The 15,782-nt window shown below is 33.6% G+C and overlaps 1 protein-coding gene across 2 annotated transcripts in view; it reads left to right on the forward strand.

Annotated features, from left to right (window-relative positions):
- LOC117124229 (tumor protein p53-inducible protein 11-like) overlaps window positions 1–15,782 on the forward strand; it is an 84,483-nt gene that overhangs the window by 60,819 nt on the left and 7,882 nt on the right. For both annotated transcript variants that reach the window (XM_033270377.1, XM_033270378.1), the window contains 3 exons: window positions 9,626–9,719; window positions 11,098–11,156; window positions 13,138–13,186. In XM_033270377.1, the coding sequence (XP_033126268.1) occupies window positions 9,626–9,719; window positions 11,098–11,156; window positions 13,138–13,186 (202 nt within the window). The remainder of the gene's footprint in view (window positions 1–9,625; window positions 9,720–11,097; window positions 11,157–13,137; window positions 13,187–15,782) is intronic.

The raw sequence follows: 15,782 nt of genomic DNA on the forward strand, positions 1-15,782 counted from the left end.
TAGGATTGGTTTTAGAGGTAGCAGCCATTTCATGATGATTCTTCACACAGTTTTCTCTAAAGATTTATATTGTTTGTAATGTGTTTTTAATACAAAGAGAAACCAACTATCAAATGCTGCTTCTTCCAATGTGATGTCAATGTTAGTTATCTCCTACCTTGCTATATTGTGTCCAAAATATCATAGTCATTTCCTTCATTATGTGTGATGCTTGTTAGTCGCCAGTTTGCAATATCTTGGCTAAATTATTCAAACAACATTGTTCACATAAAGTAATGTCATGTAAGCATTAAGCTGCCTTTTACATACAATACGATAAATTACCGGTAAATCTGAAATTGGTATTTCAAGGCGATTACTACACATCACACTTATTGCTTGCTCTTAAAATGTTGACTTAAAAAGTACACAAATGCTTCCTAGTTCCATACCATTCACTGTAAACCCAAATTATGTTCTAAATTGTTTTATATTTAAGATTAATGGTTTTAGATTCAGCACCTCAAATGATCAGTTCTGGATGAGAGCTCCGTCATTATTAATGTAAAAAAAGCCGTTGCATAAGAATCTGCCCTAGATTTTTGATTGCATATCACAGGTAAAGACAACATTAACATTCAGGAAAGACAGTATAGAATTTCAAATTCAGTACAATTTGATTAAACGAACGACCACATAGTCTTGAAGGTGTGTTGATGAAATGACTTTGGTTCACATTTGGTGCAAGTAAATACAAATGTATTTTCTTTCAACTAATAATCAACTCTCTTTGGCTAAATTTGTTGCATTGCAATTTAATATCACCTTTAAAAGTTGGTTAATTCTTAACTCAGGATTATTTATAAATGTATTTTGGAATTGATTAAAATGTCATTGTCAACTATGAAGTGTTTCTAAGTTAATTATTCTTAATTAGCGGAATTTTTTTTTCTTATTTATTACAAATAATTTTACATAGGAACTAGATTTTATCTATTTATTTATTTTTGTGCATTGAGAAAATGTAATACATTAAAATCCCTATTAAGGGGACACCTTTGTGACCAAATAAGTGTCCCTTAATAGGGGGTGCCCCTGAATAAGGATGCCCCCAAATTCAGGGGAAATTTACCAAAAGTATAAAATTGTCCCCTTAATCAACAATTGGTGAAACTTACTCATATCAGCACTGATCAAAGTGCACAAAAATATATCTTTAGAATCAATAATGATCTTTTTTGTAATGTAAAGTTTAAGATATTATATTGCCTGTCGGGAAAGTCAATATTTATATCTAAATTTAATTACATAATTATGATCAAGGTCCAGTCGCGGTATTAGAAGATCATCTATGAATGAAATTTAAACAGTTCATTTTCGCTCTTAATTTACTTATCTTAGTGTTAATAGCCTTGGACCCTTATTAATGCCAAGTCATCTACTTTTACTCGATACTAGTAGCAACTACCCAGATAATGGACACCAATTGTAGTTGCTAAGAAACACTACATTGATTGTGTTGATTAATTTGAAAGAAACTGAAGGATTCTAATAAAAAGGGCCCCGGAACTTGTATTGTGCACACCGGTGAAATTGAAACTTCAGAGGCAGATGTTTATGATCGTTGGTGCGAGGTGTATGCGTTCATCAACACTAGCTAGATTAAAATCTTTATTGCTTGTTCAGTCCACTTTACGAGATCGGATAATGATAGCCGAGCAGGCTGAAAGCGTCTGTGTCACATGGCTTTACTACTAGTTTAGATTTCGATTTCAAAGCGTAAGGTAGCAAGCGCTCGCTTACAATAATCACTCAATTTAAAATGGAAGTTGATCAAAACAAACGAATGTAAGTAATGTTTTTTTATATACCGTATATGTATTGATATAGATGTACATATTGATTTTTCAAAATAATGCTTTTGGCAAAATTTTTTCTCAGTATATAATATTCAGATTATGGTAATGAGGTGAACATTAGGCAAAGTTATGTGTTCAGTTTGATTTATGTGTACTTGAGCTAATAATTGCCAATAGCGTATTATAATCATCTCAAGCATAGGCTACATAGCTCAGCACAGATTTTTACGCATTAACTTATAAAAGATAAAAGATACGGACAGTTTACACATGCATCTATTATTGATATAAGAATCCCATGGGTGTAGGGGGTGTGCCCCCCCCTCTCCCATCCTATGTTGCAAATGTTTATTAAAAAAAAGGACCATTGGAGTTTTCTGCATTCTAAATGTTTGCCCCCCCCCCTCCCTTGCAAAACCACTCTATGCTCCTTATTCCAATCATGTGATGTGATTCCTATCCATCTTTATTTGTATAGATACTTGACCCATGTAGGTTGTTGTATATCTAATAATAATATATTTTTTGCAAGAACTACAAGTCTGGTCTAGGTATCATTGTGGCTCATTTGGTATATTTCAAGTATATTTTTGCCGCCTTTATATTTTTGCCTTCTTTTTTATTTGGTCCTGGTATATGCTTGGCATGTTCACATCTGGTTTATATACCATGATAAGCGGTAACTTCACCATTGTCAGATCATACTGGTGATTGCACTTGGATTTAAATACATAGTTGTAGTGGTCCCATGTCTTCCGAAAGTCGCGGTAATCTCCCGGAAAATCGGAATGTCCTCCCGCACTCCCGCAACCGGACAAGAATCTCCTGGAAAATAACCATCTCCCGCAAATTCATTAAATCTATGGTTTACTAGATTCTCGTCCCCTCGTACATCCATTTTCTCTGACTCACATAATGAAAACTTGGAGACATCTGCTCACTGAACGGTTCACTGCACACCTTAACACAGTATTAATGAGTCGAAACGGGACCCCATTTTTTCACAAAATCGACTATATAATTTGAATGTTTTTATTTGTCAATCTGGGGCGATCGGATTATCAAGCTAAATGTTTTAAGCTTCATAATCATCTATATATTCTTACAATTAATGTAAAATTGAGTGATCATTTTTCTTTCAAAGTTGACTACCTCTTATGCTTTTGCATAGGAAAAAGGTTAAAATTAGAGTGTTTTTTGGTATACTTCCTGCTTCTTTTTACCATAACTCTGCAACGACAGGTCGCTTAACTTCGGGGTAAACAGTCAATTGTAGCTCATAAATTAAGCCTTCTTGCCATGCAAGTCCCATGATGGTTGCTTAAATAACCATTTACCATTAATCAATTTTTCTTCAAAATTTTTGTATTCAGAACTATTTTTACCCTCTCTATGAATGACGTCGCTCGCTTTAAGGCCAATAGCAGCTACGAATTTTGAATTTTCTGCGGTTAGTGCGTTCATGCATAAGATGTAGGTCAAATTTACCTGAATGAGCTTTTGTCGAAAATAGGGGAAAAGTTTTCATTATGCAATTTTTTTGTCCTTTATTTTACGAAATGTACAAAAATCAACTCACATTAGTAAAATTCCTCTCTGGATTGTTCGTGGTTGGGCATGGTATGAATCTAGACTTGCCACAAGTCTCTTATTTTTTATTATTTTTCTCATTCTGGACAGAGCCCCCAACGAGGAAGTTAATTTAGAGCCGGAATAAGCGACTTGTAAAACACTGAATGCAGGCACCAGGATGCCAAAAGAATGACGTAATATTATATTCCATATTTGGATAAATGGACAGACCGAAATAAACAATATCAACCAATCAAATGTTCATATTTTTGGAGCCACAAAACTGAGTCACTCGTGTCGACTAATTAGGCATGACTAAGAATAGTCCTCCCTATTAAAATGGGCCTAATATATTTAGAATAGACCCTAGTAAGTCTAATTTTGGCAATGGAAAAAACAAAGCTTAGACTAGATGGCATACCATTACAAATACAACAACACTTTAACTTTCCAGGATAATGGCTCAGGCCTCTGGAGTCAGAAGTAATAGGCCCAGCCTAGTAGAGACTTGGCCTATTTTTAAGTTCTTACTTACAGAGGCCTACCTTTTTAACAACATTCTACCCTAAAAAGGCCTAAATCTGTGTAGCAGCTAGCGGTGAGCAAGGTTCTGTAAGTATAGCCTACTACGGTTATCAGTCCATAGTCGTTTTCAGCAGACCAGAACTACTATTATACTAACTGTTTTAATTCAAGTAGGTAGGCATAAGGGAGCTGGTTAGCTTGTCCTAGTCAAGACATCCGCATCTTCAATTTTGAAAATTTACCAAGATTAAATAATATGCATGAAGTAAAGCCAATCACGTGATTTACAAAGTCAGTCATGCATACGATATCCCACATCGAATTTGATTTGGGAAATCATACGCATGAATTGTTTGCCCAACTAGGCCCTAATCCGAAAAAAAAAAAAATTGAGTATGGGACGCCAATTAAATTAGGTATGGCGCGCACTAAGTGCAATAAAGAGTGAGTAACCCAAAATTAGGGCCTGGAACTCAGGCTAGGTATGAATCATGTTTAGTGCTTCTTTTATTTGTTTTCAATGTGTCTACTTTGTAAAAGAGAGCTAATCTACAGATTAAGATTCCAAAGTGTTATCACAAACGGCGTTCGCTATATTAACGCTGACGTTAAACAAGTAGTAATATAGGCCTATGGGGGAATAGTTTTCAGTTTTAAATAATGTACAGGTTCTTAACTCGTAAAATATTTAAAGTGCATCATTAAAACTTTAAATCTATGAATTGTTCGCAGTGAATTATATGATTACTGTATTTTAAATGAACAGTTTTACTTCTGATTTTTCAGCTAGCATTGTGGAACAATTCTAAATAGGTTAAAATATCTTACAAAACCAACCAAAATCAACAAGTCATATACAATAATCATGTATATAATGCAATATACGTCTGTATTTAAGGAAGATGAAAAGGTTCAATTTATGTAGCAAGATTATGGAATTACGTATCTGTTATCCAACCAGTACTTAGTTTCTGCTATTGTATGGGGTAACAGTATAACCAAGGCCAACCATTGCAGGCTAGATGAGTTGTTAGAGCAGCTGGTAATGTAGTAGGAAAGAACATGGTGGAGCTCGAGGCTCTCTACTCTGACCTTCTGTATAAGAAACTAAACTTAATCATAGCTGATAAAACACCCTTTGCATGGGGAAATAATGATTAATAAATCCGGACGAATTAGAATGCCGAATAATAAAAAATTGGAAGATTAAGGAACTCTTTTCTGCCGTCAGCAATTATAGAATTTAATAAGAGGAAACTAAGATAATGTAGAATTCATACAGTTAGAATTGTGTTACCGTATGTGCTTTTTAATATATTATATTTATTTTTATACTGGAGTAGATTTGCAATAAGGAAGGAAAATTTCATAATTGTACCTTGTATTTTTATGACAATGAAAGATCTGTATCTGTATCTGTACCTTGTAAACTAAGTAAAATGCAATAGAAAAAGAACCCCTTACCATTTCATTTATAGAGAACACAGGAAAGGGATCAAAGTAACTAATCTATTGCAATCGTGATTGATCAGTCCCTTGAAATGAGTTCAAATCATTCAAACATCACTGGCATTAGCTCCGTGGCGTTAACTAATCTGGGGTCTGCAGGTAGCTTTAATAACACCACAGAGGTGGCATGAGTGGCCTAAATGCCACTGCCTAGTTCACACACGAAGGCATAGGGTACGCCAGGCTTATGCCGTGTGTGTGAACATACCCTTAGATGTTCTAAGAAAGTTCATTTGAACAGATCTCCTGGAAAGACTTCTTCCAACTTGGAACCCCTGTAGTTGGTTGACCATATTCCTCAATTGAAATGAATCACCCCATGGATGTGTTTCTACTAAAAATCGAAAAACATTTCTATTATCGTTGGTTAGTAATTGGATTACCAAAATAAAGACTAATTACTGCACCATCTGTGGGCCTGTTTCTACAGGAGAAAGAACCATTCCTAAGCAAGAATGGTTTTTTGTGACAGTAGAAACTGGGCCCACAGAAAAGAATGGTTCTTTTTGGCGTCCAAAAGAACCGTTCTTTGGCACAGAATCTATACTGTGCCGAAAATGCCAAGGAACTGTTCTTTGTAGAAAAGAACTGTTCTTCGGTCCTCTGCCTCTTTCATGTGGAGTCAAAATGCAGTTGCGATGCAGTTCTTATCTTGTTAATCCGATAATCAACCAATAATATTAGAGGACAGTTTCTGTCTCGATTTTCAGTAGAAACACACCCTGCACATGAAATTGATTTTGTGGCAAAGCATGCTAAAAAAGTTATTTTTATTGTCTTTCCCCTCCTCCTTTTTACCGCCACAAAAACCATTCTTTGAAAGCAGTGGTGGATCCACAGGTGGTTTCAAGGATTCGGACCCCTTTTCATAAAATTGAGCCCCCGTTTAAAATCCTTAGTCTGCTCCTTCAATTTATAGATAAAGTATATATAATTAATTATATAATTAATTATATAATGTATAGAAGCTATAATTGATAAATTATTTTACCCTTGTATATGAAAGATTTAATACATTAATTGATATTCTTGATATTTTTTTTCCAGACAAGTATCTGAATACTATGTATAACACTTCATGATGTACTCCTTAATTTTTTTAATTTTTTTTTTTTGAGAATTCATCTATTGATTGCCTCAGGCAAAGTATCTAAAGTTGGGCATCGGCCGACACTATTCTGTGAAGTAACATAACGCGACAACGTGCATGTAATGGATCATTTTTTATGATGATCTGTCTAGGCTGCCACCGACAAACAGCAGACGTAATTGCGCGGCTTTAGATATTCATCTAACATTCATTATTGGTACTCCATTTTAATCAACCAGTATATTGAATCTATTTACTTCTAAAGTTTTACTCCTGATTTAATTCACATAATTTAATGGTATGAAAATGGTAATGTACTTTTTTGTAATGTATGAGATGAAATTTACCGCAGTTGTTCACTTTCATTTGTTAACATTATTGCCTGCGAGCAATTTAGTATATTGTAAATAGCAGCAGAACTGCCTAAATAATTTTGCTTCTGAAACCTTACCCTATTTTGTAAACCTCAATTTTGTATGTCAATGTATATTATAGTCCTACTGAAAGATATTAACAAGGAAATTCGGTACTTTGACCCACAGCGACAATGTAGCGCCTATCGTGGTCAGCGGAAGACAATCCCCATCTTTCAAATAGTGTATGCCAATTAAATAGTAATAATATTTATCTTCTTGTTGCGTTACGACAATAAAATTATCTTGTATCTTATATAGTTAAATAGTGAGTTTTTTTGTGCACATGTTCTAATATGCACATAAGACCAATGGCTTAATATCTAATCAGAAGGATGAGATAATTAGACCAAAGTTTTCTACCGAATGACATGGACAAAAAAACGGCATTTACAGGATTTGAAATTGGGCCCTTTCACACCAAAGTCTAACCTCTTACTGTAGTACTAAATCGCCCTTAGGAATGTTTAATTAGAAAGTATTATACTCCAACGATATTTCAATACTTGCAGTATGTATTATACTTTCTTATCTGAGATTAATCAGTGGACGTTTCAGTTTTTTGGAAAATGTGTACCGGTAATTGTTATGCAAAACTTGTACAATGCTTGAGCCCATTTCAGAGTTGCATATTGGCACCTTCAAAGCAAAGACACTTCCCGTGCTGAAGAAAAATGTACTGTATGTGATAAAAATATTAATAAAACATTGAATTGCCCATATAAAAAATTCAGTAACATACAACTTTCTAAGACACAAATTTTTCAATTTGAAAACTCTCACATTGATTGCAAGCCAAAAGATTTATGCATATTATGTAGTATTGAATTTGTGTGGAATAATTCTTTTAAGTAAATCAAGAAGTATGTACTGTTATGATGAATTATTCCATTTTCATATATAATAGAAACCATATGAAATTATTTGAGCTTATATGAAGACACTTATGAAAGTTCAGATTGATTGTACATTTGAATAATATAATAATATTTTATGTTTATTTCATTTGGTTATATTTGATAAGAATATTAGTATAGTACTTACTAGACAATTTGTAGTATTGCTTTTAAACTGCTTTTTTAAATGTAATTTCATGAACTCAATAACAAATTTCAATTTTTAGGTAATTTCTGTATTCTGTACCTTCAAATTGTGAACGCCATTATTAGTGTATAGCTTGACACATACATTATTATTTCTGTATCTTTTAACATTGACCCAGAATTTGAAGCTAAAAAAGAGTGTCACTGATGGATGATGTATTGTAGTAGCAGATGAGCTGCAATATATTATAATGAGTTATGGAAGCGAATAAATGATAATGTTCTTAAGTGAATGTATATTATTATTCGAAATCGAAATGTAGTATATATTGAGAATAAATCTTCAGCAGCATATCTACGTCAGTAGGAATCTTGAAATGGGGCCACAAAGTTGAACTGGGAATACTCGCTATTTAGGTGAATAAGGTGGATTTTGCGGGGTGGAGTGCGAGTATTTTTGGGGATACTCACCCCCTAGGTATGCCACTGATCTTCAGTGCTCCCTAATCTTATGTAGTCAAAAATATCTGGAAATTGATCAGAAAAAAATAATATTGAATATGAATAATTAATATTCATAATGAAAAATTTAAGTCATCTGCTCACTGAACGGTTCACTGCACACCAGAAAACAGTAAATGAGTCAAAACGGGACCCCTTTTTCTCACAAAATTGACTCTATAAATCGAATAGTTTCATGTGGCAATCCGGGGTGATCGGATTATAAAACTAGATGTTTTAAGCTTTATAATCATCTATATGTTCTTACAATTAATGCAAAATTAAGTGATCATTTTTCTTTCAAAGTTGACAACATCTTATGGTTTTGCTTAGGAAAGAAGGTTTAAAATTAGAGTGTTTTTGGTATACTAACTGCTTCTTAACATAACTCTGCAACGATAGTTCGCTAAACTTTGGGGTGAACGGTCAAGTGTCACTCATAATAAATTATAAGCATGTAAGTCTCATGCTGGTTGGTTAATAACCAGTTATCATTTTTTCTTTAAAATTTTGTATTCAGAACCATTTTACCTGTCTATGAATAATGTCACATGCTTTAAGCTGATAACAGCTATGAATTTCGAGTTTTCTGTGGTTAGTGCGTTAATGCATTAGATGTAGGTTAAATGTACCTGACTGAGCTTTTGACCAAAATAGGGAAATGTTTTCATTATGAAATGATATATAAAAACTAAATGAGTAAACCAAATGTTAATCCAGGGTAGTTATTTCAATAATGTCATAGTTTAACTATAAAAGCAACCATTTAAGCGAGTCGAGGGACAAGTGGCTAATGCAACTGTCCCGTAACCAATACCTTACATCAGCTCTAGTTTGAGGCCTTCCTCACTATGGTATAGGATGATGAACCAAGTTGGATTAGGATTAAAAACTAAACGCCCAACAAAATAATAAAATTGTGTGCGCTTAAAGGAAGGTAAAACATTCTTCAAGAACAGAGGGCATTAATGTGCTGGTCCTCTCCAAGGCGCTTGTGCCAAGAGGCAGTACCCAACACGATGGACCTTATAGAAACCATAGTAATATGAAATATATATAACTCGATCACCTTTGCCTTTACTGTTTGAAAATGCTGATTTTTTTGTGTGTGTTGTTTTGTGTTTATTTTAATAGGAAGCAGAGTAGTGGAGACTTGCAGAGTCGTCTCAAAACACGCAAACTTCTTGGTGTTGGCGAGAGCGAGGATGGTTCTGTACCTATGTCAAAGGTAAGCATGCCTTGTTAAAGTACAATGCAAAAAATTATATGAATGACAATACACACAATTTAAAGATTACGTGTCTTATAATTGTAAGAAACTTAGCACTAAAAATGAAATTAATGGCCTAATAATTTTATAATAGATTTTAACTAAAAATTAGAAGTGTAAAATAATACTGTTCCTAATATAAAATTCCAAGTAAAACATCTAAACCATTGAAGATTGGTTTTGTATTTTTGTTGTTGATCAGTGACTAATAATTTATTTAAACTTTTGGAGTTTTCTTTAGTTTTTTTTTTTTTTGGTGCAGTAATAATTTTTTTTATTGTATTTGATTTTTTATGTTTTTAAATATCTGATATCTTCCTTTTGTGCACTTTAGTCTAATACTGTCAAAATGACAGTTTAATGTTATATAAGAATGTGAATTTTTATAAAAATTGAAAATTTCCATTTGTTATAACTTTTCATACTGTTGGTCAGTTTTCACCAATCAAATTGTAGTTTATAGAAGCACTTAACAAGCTCATGATCAAAATAAATCAGATGTAACAGACATTGCAAAGTACCCAAATTTAATAACTAACACCATAAACTGTATGGCACGCATGGACTAATGATTGATGATTTCCACGGTTAAGGTGCCACAATTAAGATCAGAGGACTGTCATGCGCACACACTATGTTTGCAAGTAGATAGGAGCGTCCTTTCGTTGAATTGCCTTGGGATATAGTAGTACATAGTCCATGCCTGGTTGATGTGCCCTGAGTAAAAAATCAATTAGAGGTGATGGAATAGAAAATATTCAGCTTCCGATGTGCAATGCCAGAATGTTCTTAGATCATAAAGCTGAATATGGTGTAGGTGTATGCAACAAACTTAGCCTTTGGCCCTCAAAACAATTTTATTCTAATTGGCTAAGGAAATGAGTACTGTTGCTTAAAGAATAAAAAAAATATGCATTTCATTATACCTGTTTAGGTATTTGTTTGTCTAGTTTACTTTTGATTTGGTGTGTATTATTGATGATATTGATGTCATGAGTATTGTGCTTATGGGATAATGGAAGATATCACATTACTGAGGAGATAACACATACATTAGCATCAGAGCTGTAAATTACCTCAGCACTTATCATAAGATTGCTGATAATGTTACCTGTACAGCATCACTCATTTTCAAGCACGTCACAGATGTATGATGAGATTCAAAACTCGGTTTTTCTATAAAATTAATTTGTGTTGATTTGTGTAATATTTCAGAAAGATATTCATAGTAACCGCAGGTAAAACATTAATAAATAGATTTATATTTTTTGCATATTTAAATCAATTATTTTTATAAATTAATCTTTTACTTTTCATTTTTATTGTGTCTTTTTAGATCAGTCAAATTCTAGGTAACGATGATCACTTCCTTCTGGCCTTTCCAGCAGGCCTCAGGTGAGTGTTCCCTTCCTTTATTCACCACCTCCTCTTACCCAATCCTTTTTGATGTGTTTACCTCATATGTCTCCCAATTTTCTATGCAATGTCCTGGTCTCCAAAATTGTCAGAAAGAAACCCAAAATATCGAAACAGCTAATTAGTGGCTTAGTATTTCTGTGACAATTTTTCCTTTGTGCGCAGACTTACAATGTCATTGTACAAAGGCTTCCCTAATATTACCGATACCTCAAAAGATCAGAATATATCTTTGAAAAAGCTTACATTTTCAACATTTCACCAGTGCCCATCCGGTCTCACGAATTTTGAGTTGGGTTAGAACATCTGCCCCCTTTAACCCAATTTCCTGCCTACTAGTTGCATTACAATTAATAACTTTCAAATCATGCCAACCATGAGATTGGGATTTTGAACTCCTCACTGTGCATTTTGCTTGTGTCCTTGTGCAAGACAATTTTATCTTATGCTGATACGCTAATTACTAGATGTAGAATTATGGAAATACTCCCACAGGGAGCTGAGTATATGTTCTATAGGTGTTTATTCCATTAACCGGGTTAATAATGGTAAGTGCAGAAAGACCTGTTGGCATATGATGCGCTGTATAAGACATTAAATCCGTAGTAGAATACTCAACTCAAACAAATCTTCCTCTATAATCAAACAGTATTGAGAATTGACATTTATATCAGATAAATTAATGTTTCTTCTTACTCTGCTATAATGACGATGGGGTATCAACATTTGGTAACTTTTTCATAACTCTGTCGCCGACATTTTGTATCTTGCAATGTCTTGGTTACAAAATGTCTGTGCCAGAGTTACAAAAAGTTTGGGTTACGAAATTTCCACCTTATGACGGCATACAAGTCAAAATTCAGATTATTTTTGACTGAAGATTTAAAGGAATAAACAACCCATGTCACTAAATCCAGAATACATGCCACAAGTATTTATTTCTGAGGCATCATTAAGTCAGATGTGAATGGATTGCGTAGGCTAATCCCCTCGCTTGGGGACATTTTTAATCACTGATTGATCTTGTTTTGTCACATTGACACCTTTCTGTCACAAGTGTAGCAATATTTCACCTTGAGATGAGCTCAAATTGTTTATTCATGTTAAACTTGGCTTTGGTTCAAATATTAACAAAATAATTCTTGTAAATATGTGATATCTGACACTGTGATAAGCATGATCTATCAACGGGATTGTACAATCCCGGCAGAACAAATAGTTTCACTTTATGGGTTTTGATAAATGTTTAACATGGTGCAATATATCGTAATGACCACATTATGATGTATTTACATTATCGTATGTTTTTACTTACTACTAGAATCCTCAGGTTTTTTTTTTTCTGTGTGTAATCATTGGCTGTGCAGCAATGAGTAGTAATATAGTAATTTTTTTGGACACTCACAAATTACAAGATGGAACTATGAATGATAAAATAAATCTCATCGTGAGTAGAGTTACTTTGGAAGTGGACTTGTTTTTAGTCATAAAATTTGACCCCAAGACCTTGAAATTAGATAGTGGGCACTTAACTACATAGCCACATCTTAATTCTAAATGGTTTTTTTTAATGATTTCTATATTAATATTAGTCTATGTTTTTTTTTCTGTTTCTTACAAAATTTTAATACGACCAGCATTTTTATAGTTTAAATTTAATAAGACAACGCTGATGTATGAAGAATTCCCAACTACGAATTGAACTTGCATTGATAATGGATTACTTCTTCACATTTATCTGGCAGTGATTAATATTAGTCATATGACATTAAAATGATTACACCTGCTTTTTTTAAATAAATATCATTTAAAACTATACACGCTTGCATTTAAACACTTAATTGAATCCAAAATAACAAGATGATAATTCTCATTGCTTGTGTCACGTCCAAGACATTGTGTCTTGGAAAAAAATGAGCAATACATAAAATCATGTTTTTTATGTTTTCCTTTTTTTCAGACTTTGGCAGGTGACAACGTCATTTGTGTTTACGGCAGTAGCACTTATGGTAATATTTCATTTTATTCGACAATGTAAAAAAAACAAGTCTTTGAATTGACTCTCAGGTGTTTTTACACTCCATTTCCTAATTAAAAGAGTCATGGGATAGGTAGGTCACATAAGATGACTACAGGGAAAAAACAAAATCATGCTAATGATGGTGATCATGATCATAATGGTGATTATGATGAGTATTATCATGAATACAAACCTGTAGGCAAGATTTCTAAAGGAAGGTTCTAATTGTTCACAAACGAACATTTTGAGTCCACATTCATTTCAGTCCTACCATGGTTGGGGAAGACTTTAAGGATATAACACCTCCAGAAATGGCACTCCAATACTTTCAAATTTCAAATTTTTGGGGTGAATTCCAACAACTTCCATACAAATTGCACTTTTTAAAAATATATTTTATAAGACATTTCTGGGGGTGGGGAGGAATTCTTTCAAACCCCTCAAACCCCCTGGCTACCAGCTTGGATTACGACCAAGGATGATCCCGATTATCATGATTATTGTTGTGATTATCAATATCAGTCAGTCATGTTTTGCTTCTTTTTTTTTTCTTATATATATATTTTTTTCTCATTGTGCATCTACTGCAGGGGCGGATCCAGGATTTGAAAGGGAAGGTTCATTTTCCCATAAACCCAAAAATGAAAGGGGGGGGGGGTCCTAGATGGCCGGAAATGAGCTTTCCCGACTTATGAGGTGTCTTTTTTAATGACCTTTAATTTCTTCAAAATTCAAAGTTTTGCCCCTCTTAAAAAAAGTCAGGTGATTTTATCTCATTCTTAGGCCTATACCATAGAAAATAAATCAAAAATATAGTCAATATATTATTAGGCCTATATCATACCAAGTCTCTCGCATCCTGCGTGAAACTCACGCTTTTCGAACAAACCTATCAAGCCTCTTCTCTAAAATCTCATGCTTTTCCACTAATCTCAAGCTTTATTTGATTAAACCCAAACTTTTTATCGAAATACTATAAACCTTCGCAATTCTATATTTTATCAGGCCCAGATCATCGAAAATTCTTTCGTTGCTATTATAAAATATGTTCAAAATTGAGACAACTATATATTGCACCTAATAAATCTATTGACTGATTGAATTGGAAAATACATAAAACTGGAAAACAATGCAGTGGCGGATCCTAGGGGGGTTCAAGGGATTTCAGCACTAGAGATATTCAGAGTGCACCAGAGAGCATCTAAGCCCAAAATTTTTCGGGCCACTGGACGGGCCCTCGACTTACGTCAATTGGGTTTATTTCCTGTTACATCACAAGCCTTTAGCTACCTCCAACTTGGCATGTATTCTTATTCCAACATTATTGAGTAGTTGGATACGTAGTCTTTCTTTCATGGATCGATGAACTGATATAGGCCTGAAGAACACACTTTCGTACATAAATTATTACAACGTCGATGCGAGATGGTTGGTAATGCCTTTTTTAAGCCAGAACCTAATAGTATTTTGTTAAGTTTCTTCATAGAGTATTTAGATAATAGAGAAGTTGGATACGTAGTCTTTCTTTCATGGATCGATGAACTGATATAGGCCTGAAGAACACACTTTCGTACATAAATTATTACAACGTCGATGCGAGACGGTTGGCAATGCCTTTCTTAAGCCAGGACCTAATAGTATTTTGTTAAGTTTCTTCATAGAGGGGGGTTCATCCGATATGTTTCTTTAATCGTCAAAATCTCGGGTGAGAGTTCGTCCGAACCCCTTGAATCCCCCTTGGATCCGCCACTGCATTATTTTCCAATTCAATCAATCAATAGATTTATTAGGTGCAATATATAGTTGTCTCAATTTTGAACATATTTTTCTTTTACTTTAATACTTTTAATTTAATATGTTGATCAAGTTTTTTTTCAAATATTTACACTCATTGGTTGTAATGGTAATACACTACTGAGCCACTTCGGAAAATCAATGATTTAGCACTGATTGTGTCATTCAGTCTAAAGACAGAATATAATTGAAGAAAATAAATCAACAGACATTTGTAAATGTTGCTGGTATCCACAGCAACACTTGAAAGTAATTAAATTACACATAAGAAGATTATGACGATTATGGCATTCATCATTCTGTCAATGATGTCACGCCTAATCTCTCCTTCTCCCCTCTCCCTCCCCTCATTATTATTAAATTAGACCTCAGGATGAGGTGAAATTATAAACATTGTGCTCACTTAATCATAATTAGTAACATTGCGATAACTGCATTAGTAACATTGCGATAACTGCATTTTAACAAAAAAAAGAGAATAAAATTTCAAACATTATTCACTAATTTATCTTTAGGATACAATAAAGTCTATGTAAAACTGATTATTTTTTTTATACTGATACTGATTATTTTCTTTATTCGTCATAGAAAGTATATTTTAAGAAAATTACTTCCTTAATAGCAAGACATCAATCAATCTTTATTTCACTCATACATAATACAAAAAGTGGAGTGGCCATCACTTGATGCAAATGAGGCATGAAAAAACATTGTTATAATTTAAAGCCCCATTCCCGGCAAAATTTCAGTTTTTAAGAAAAATCTAATTTTTGTATAATGTTATAAAGATT

Source organism: Anneissia japonica, unplaced genomic scaffold (assembly GCF_011630105.1).
Source record: "Anneissia japonica isolate Jap-2015-1 unplaced genomic scaffold, ASM1163010v1 scaffold287716_len795978_cov209, whole genome shotgun sequence".
NCBI classification, from domain to species: Eukaryota; Metazoa; Echinodermata; class Crinoidea; order Comatulida; family Comatulidae; genus Anneissia; species Anneissia japonica.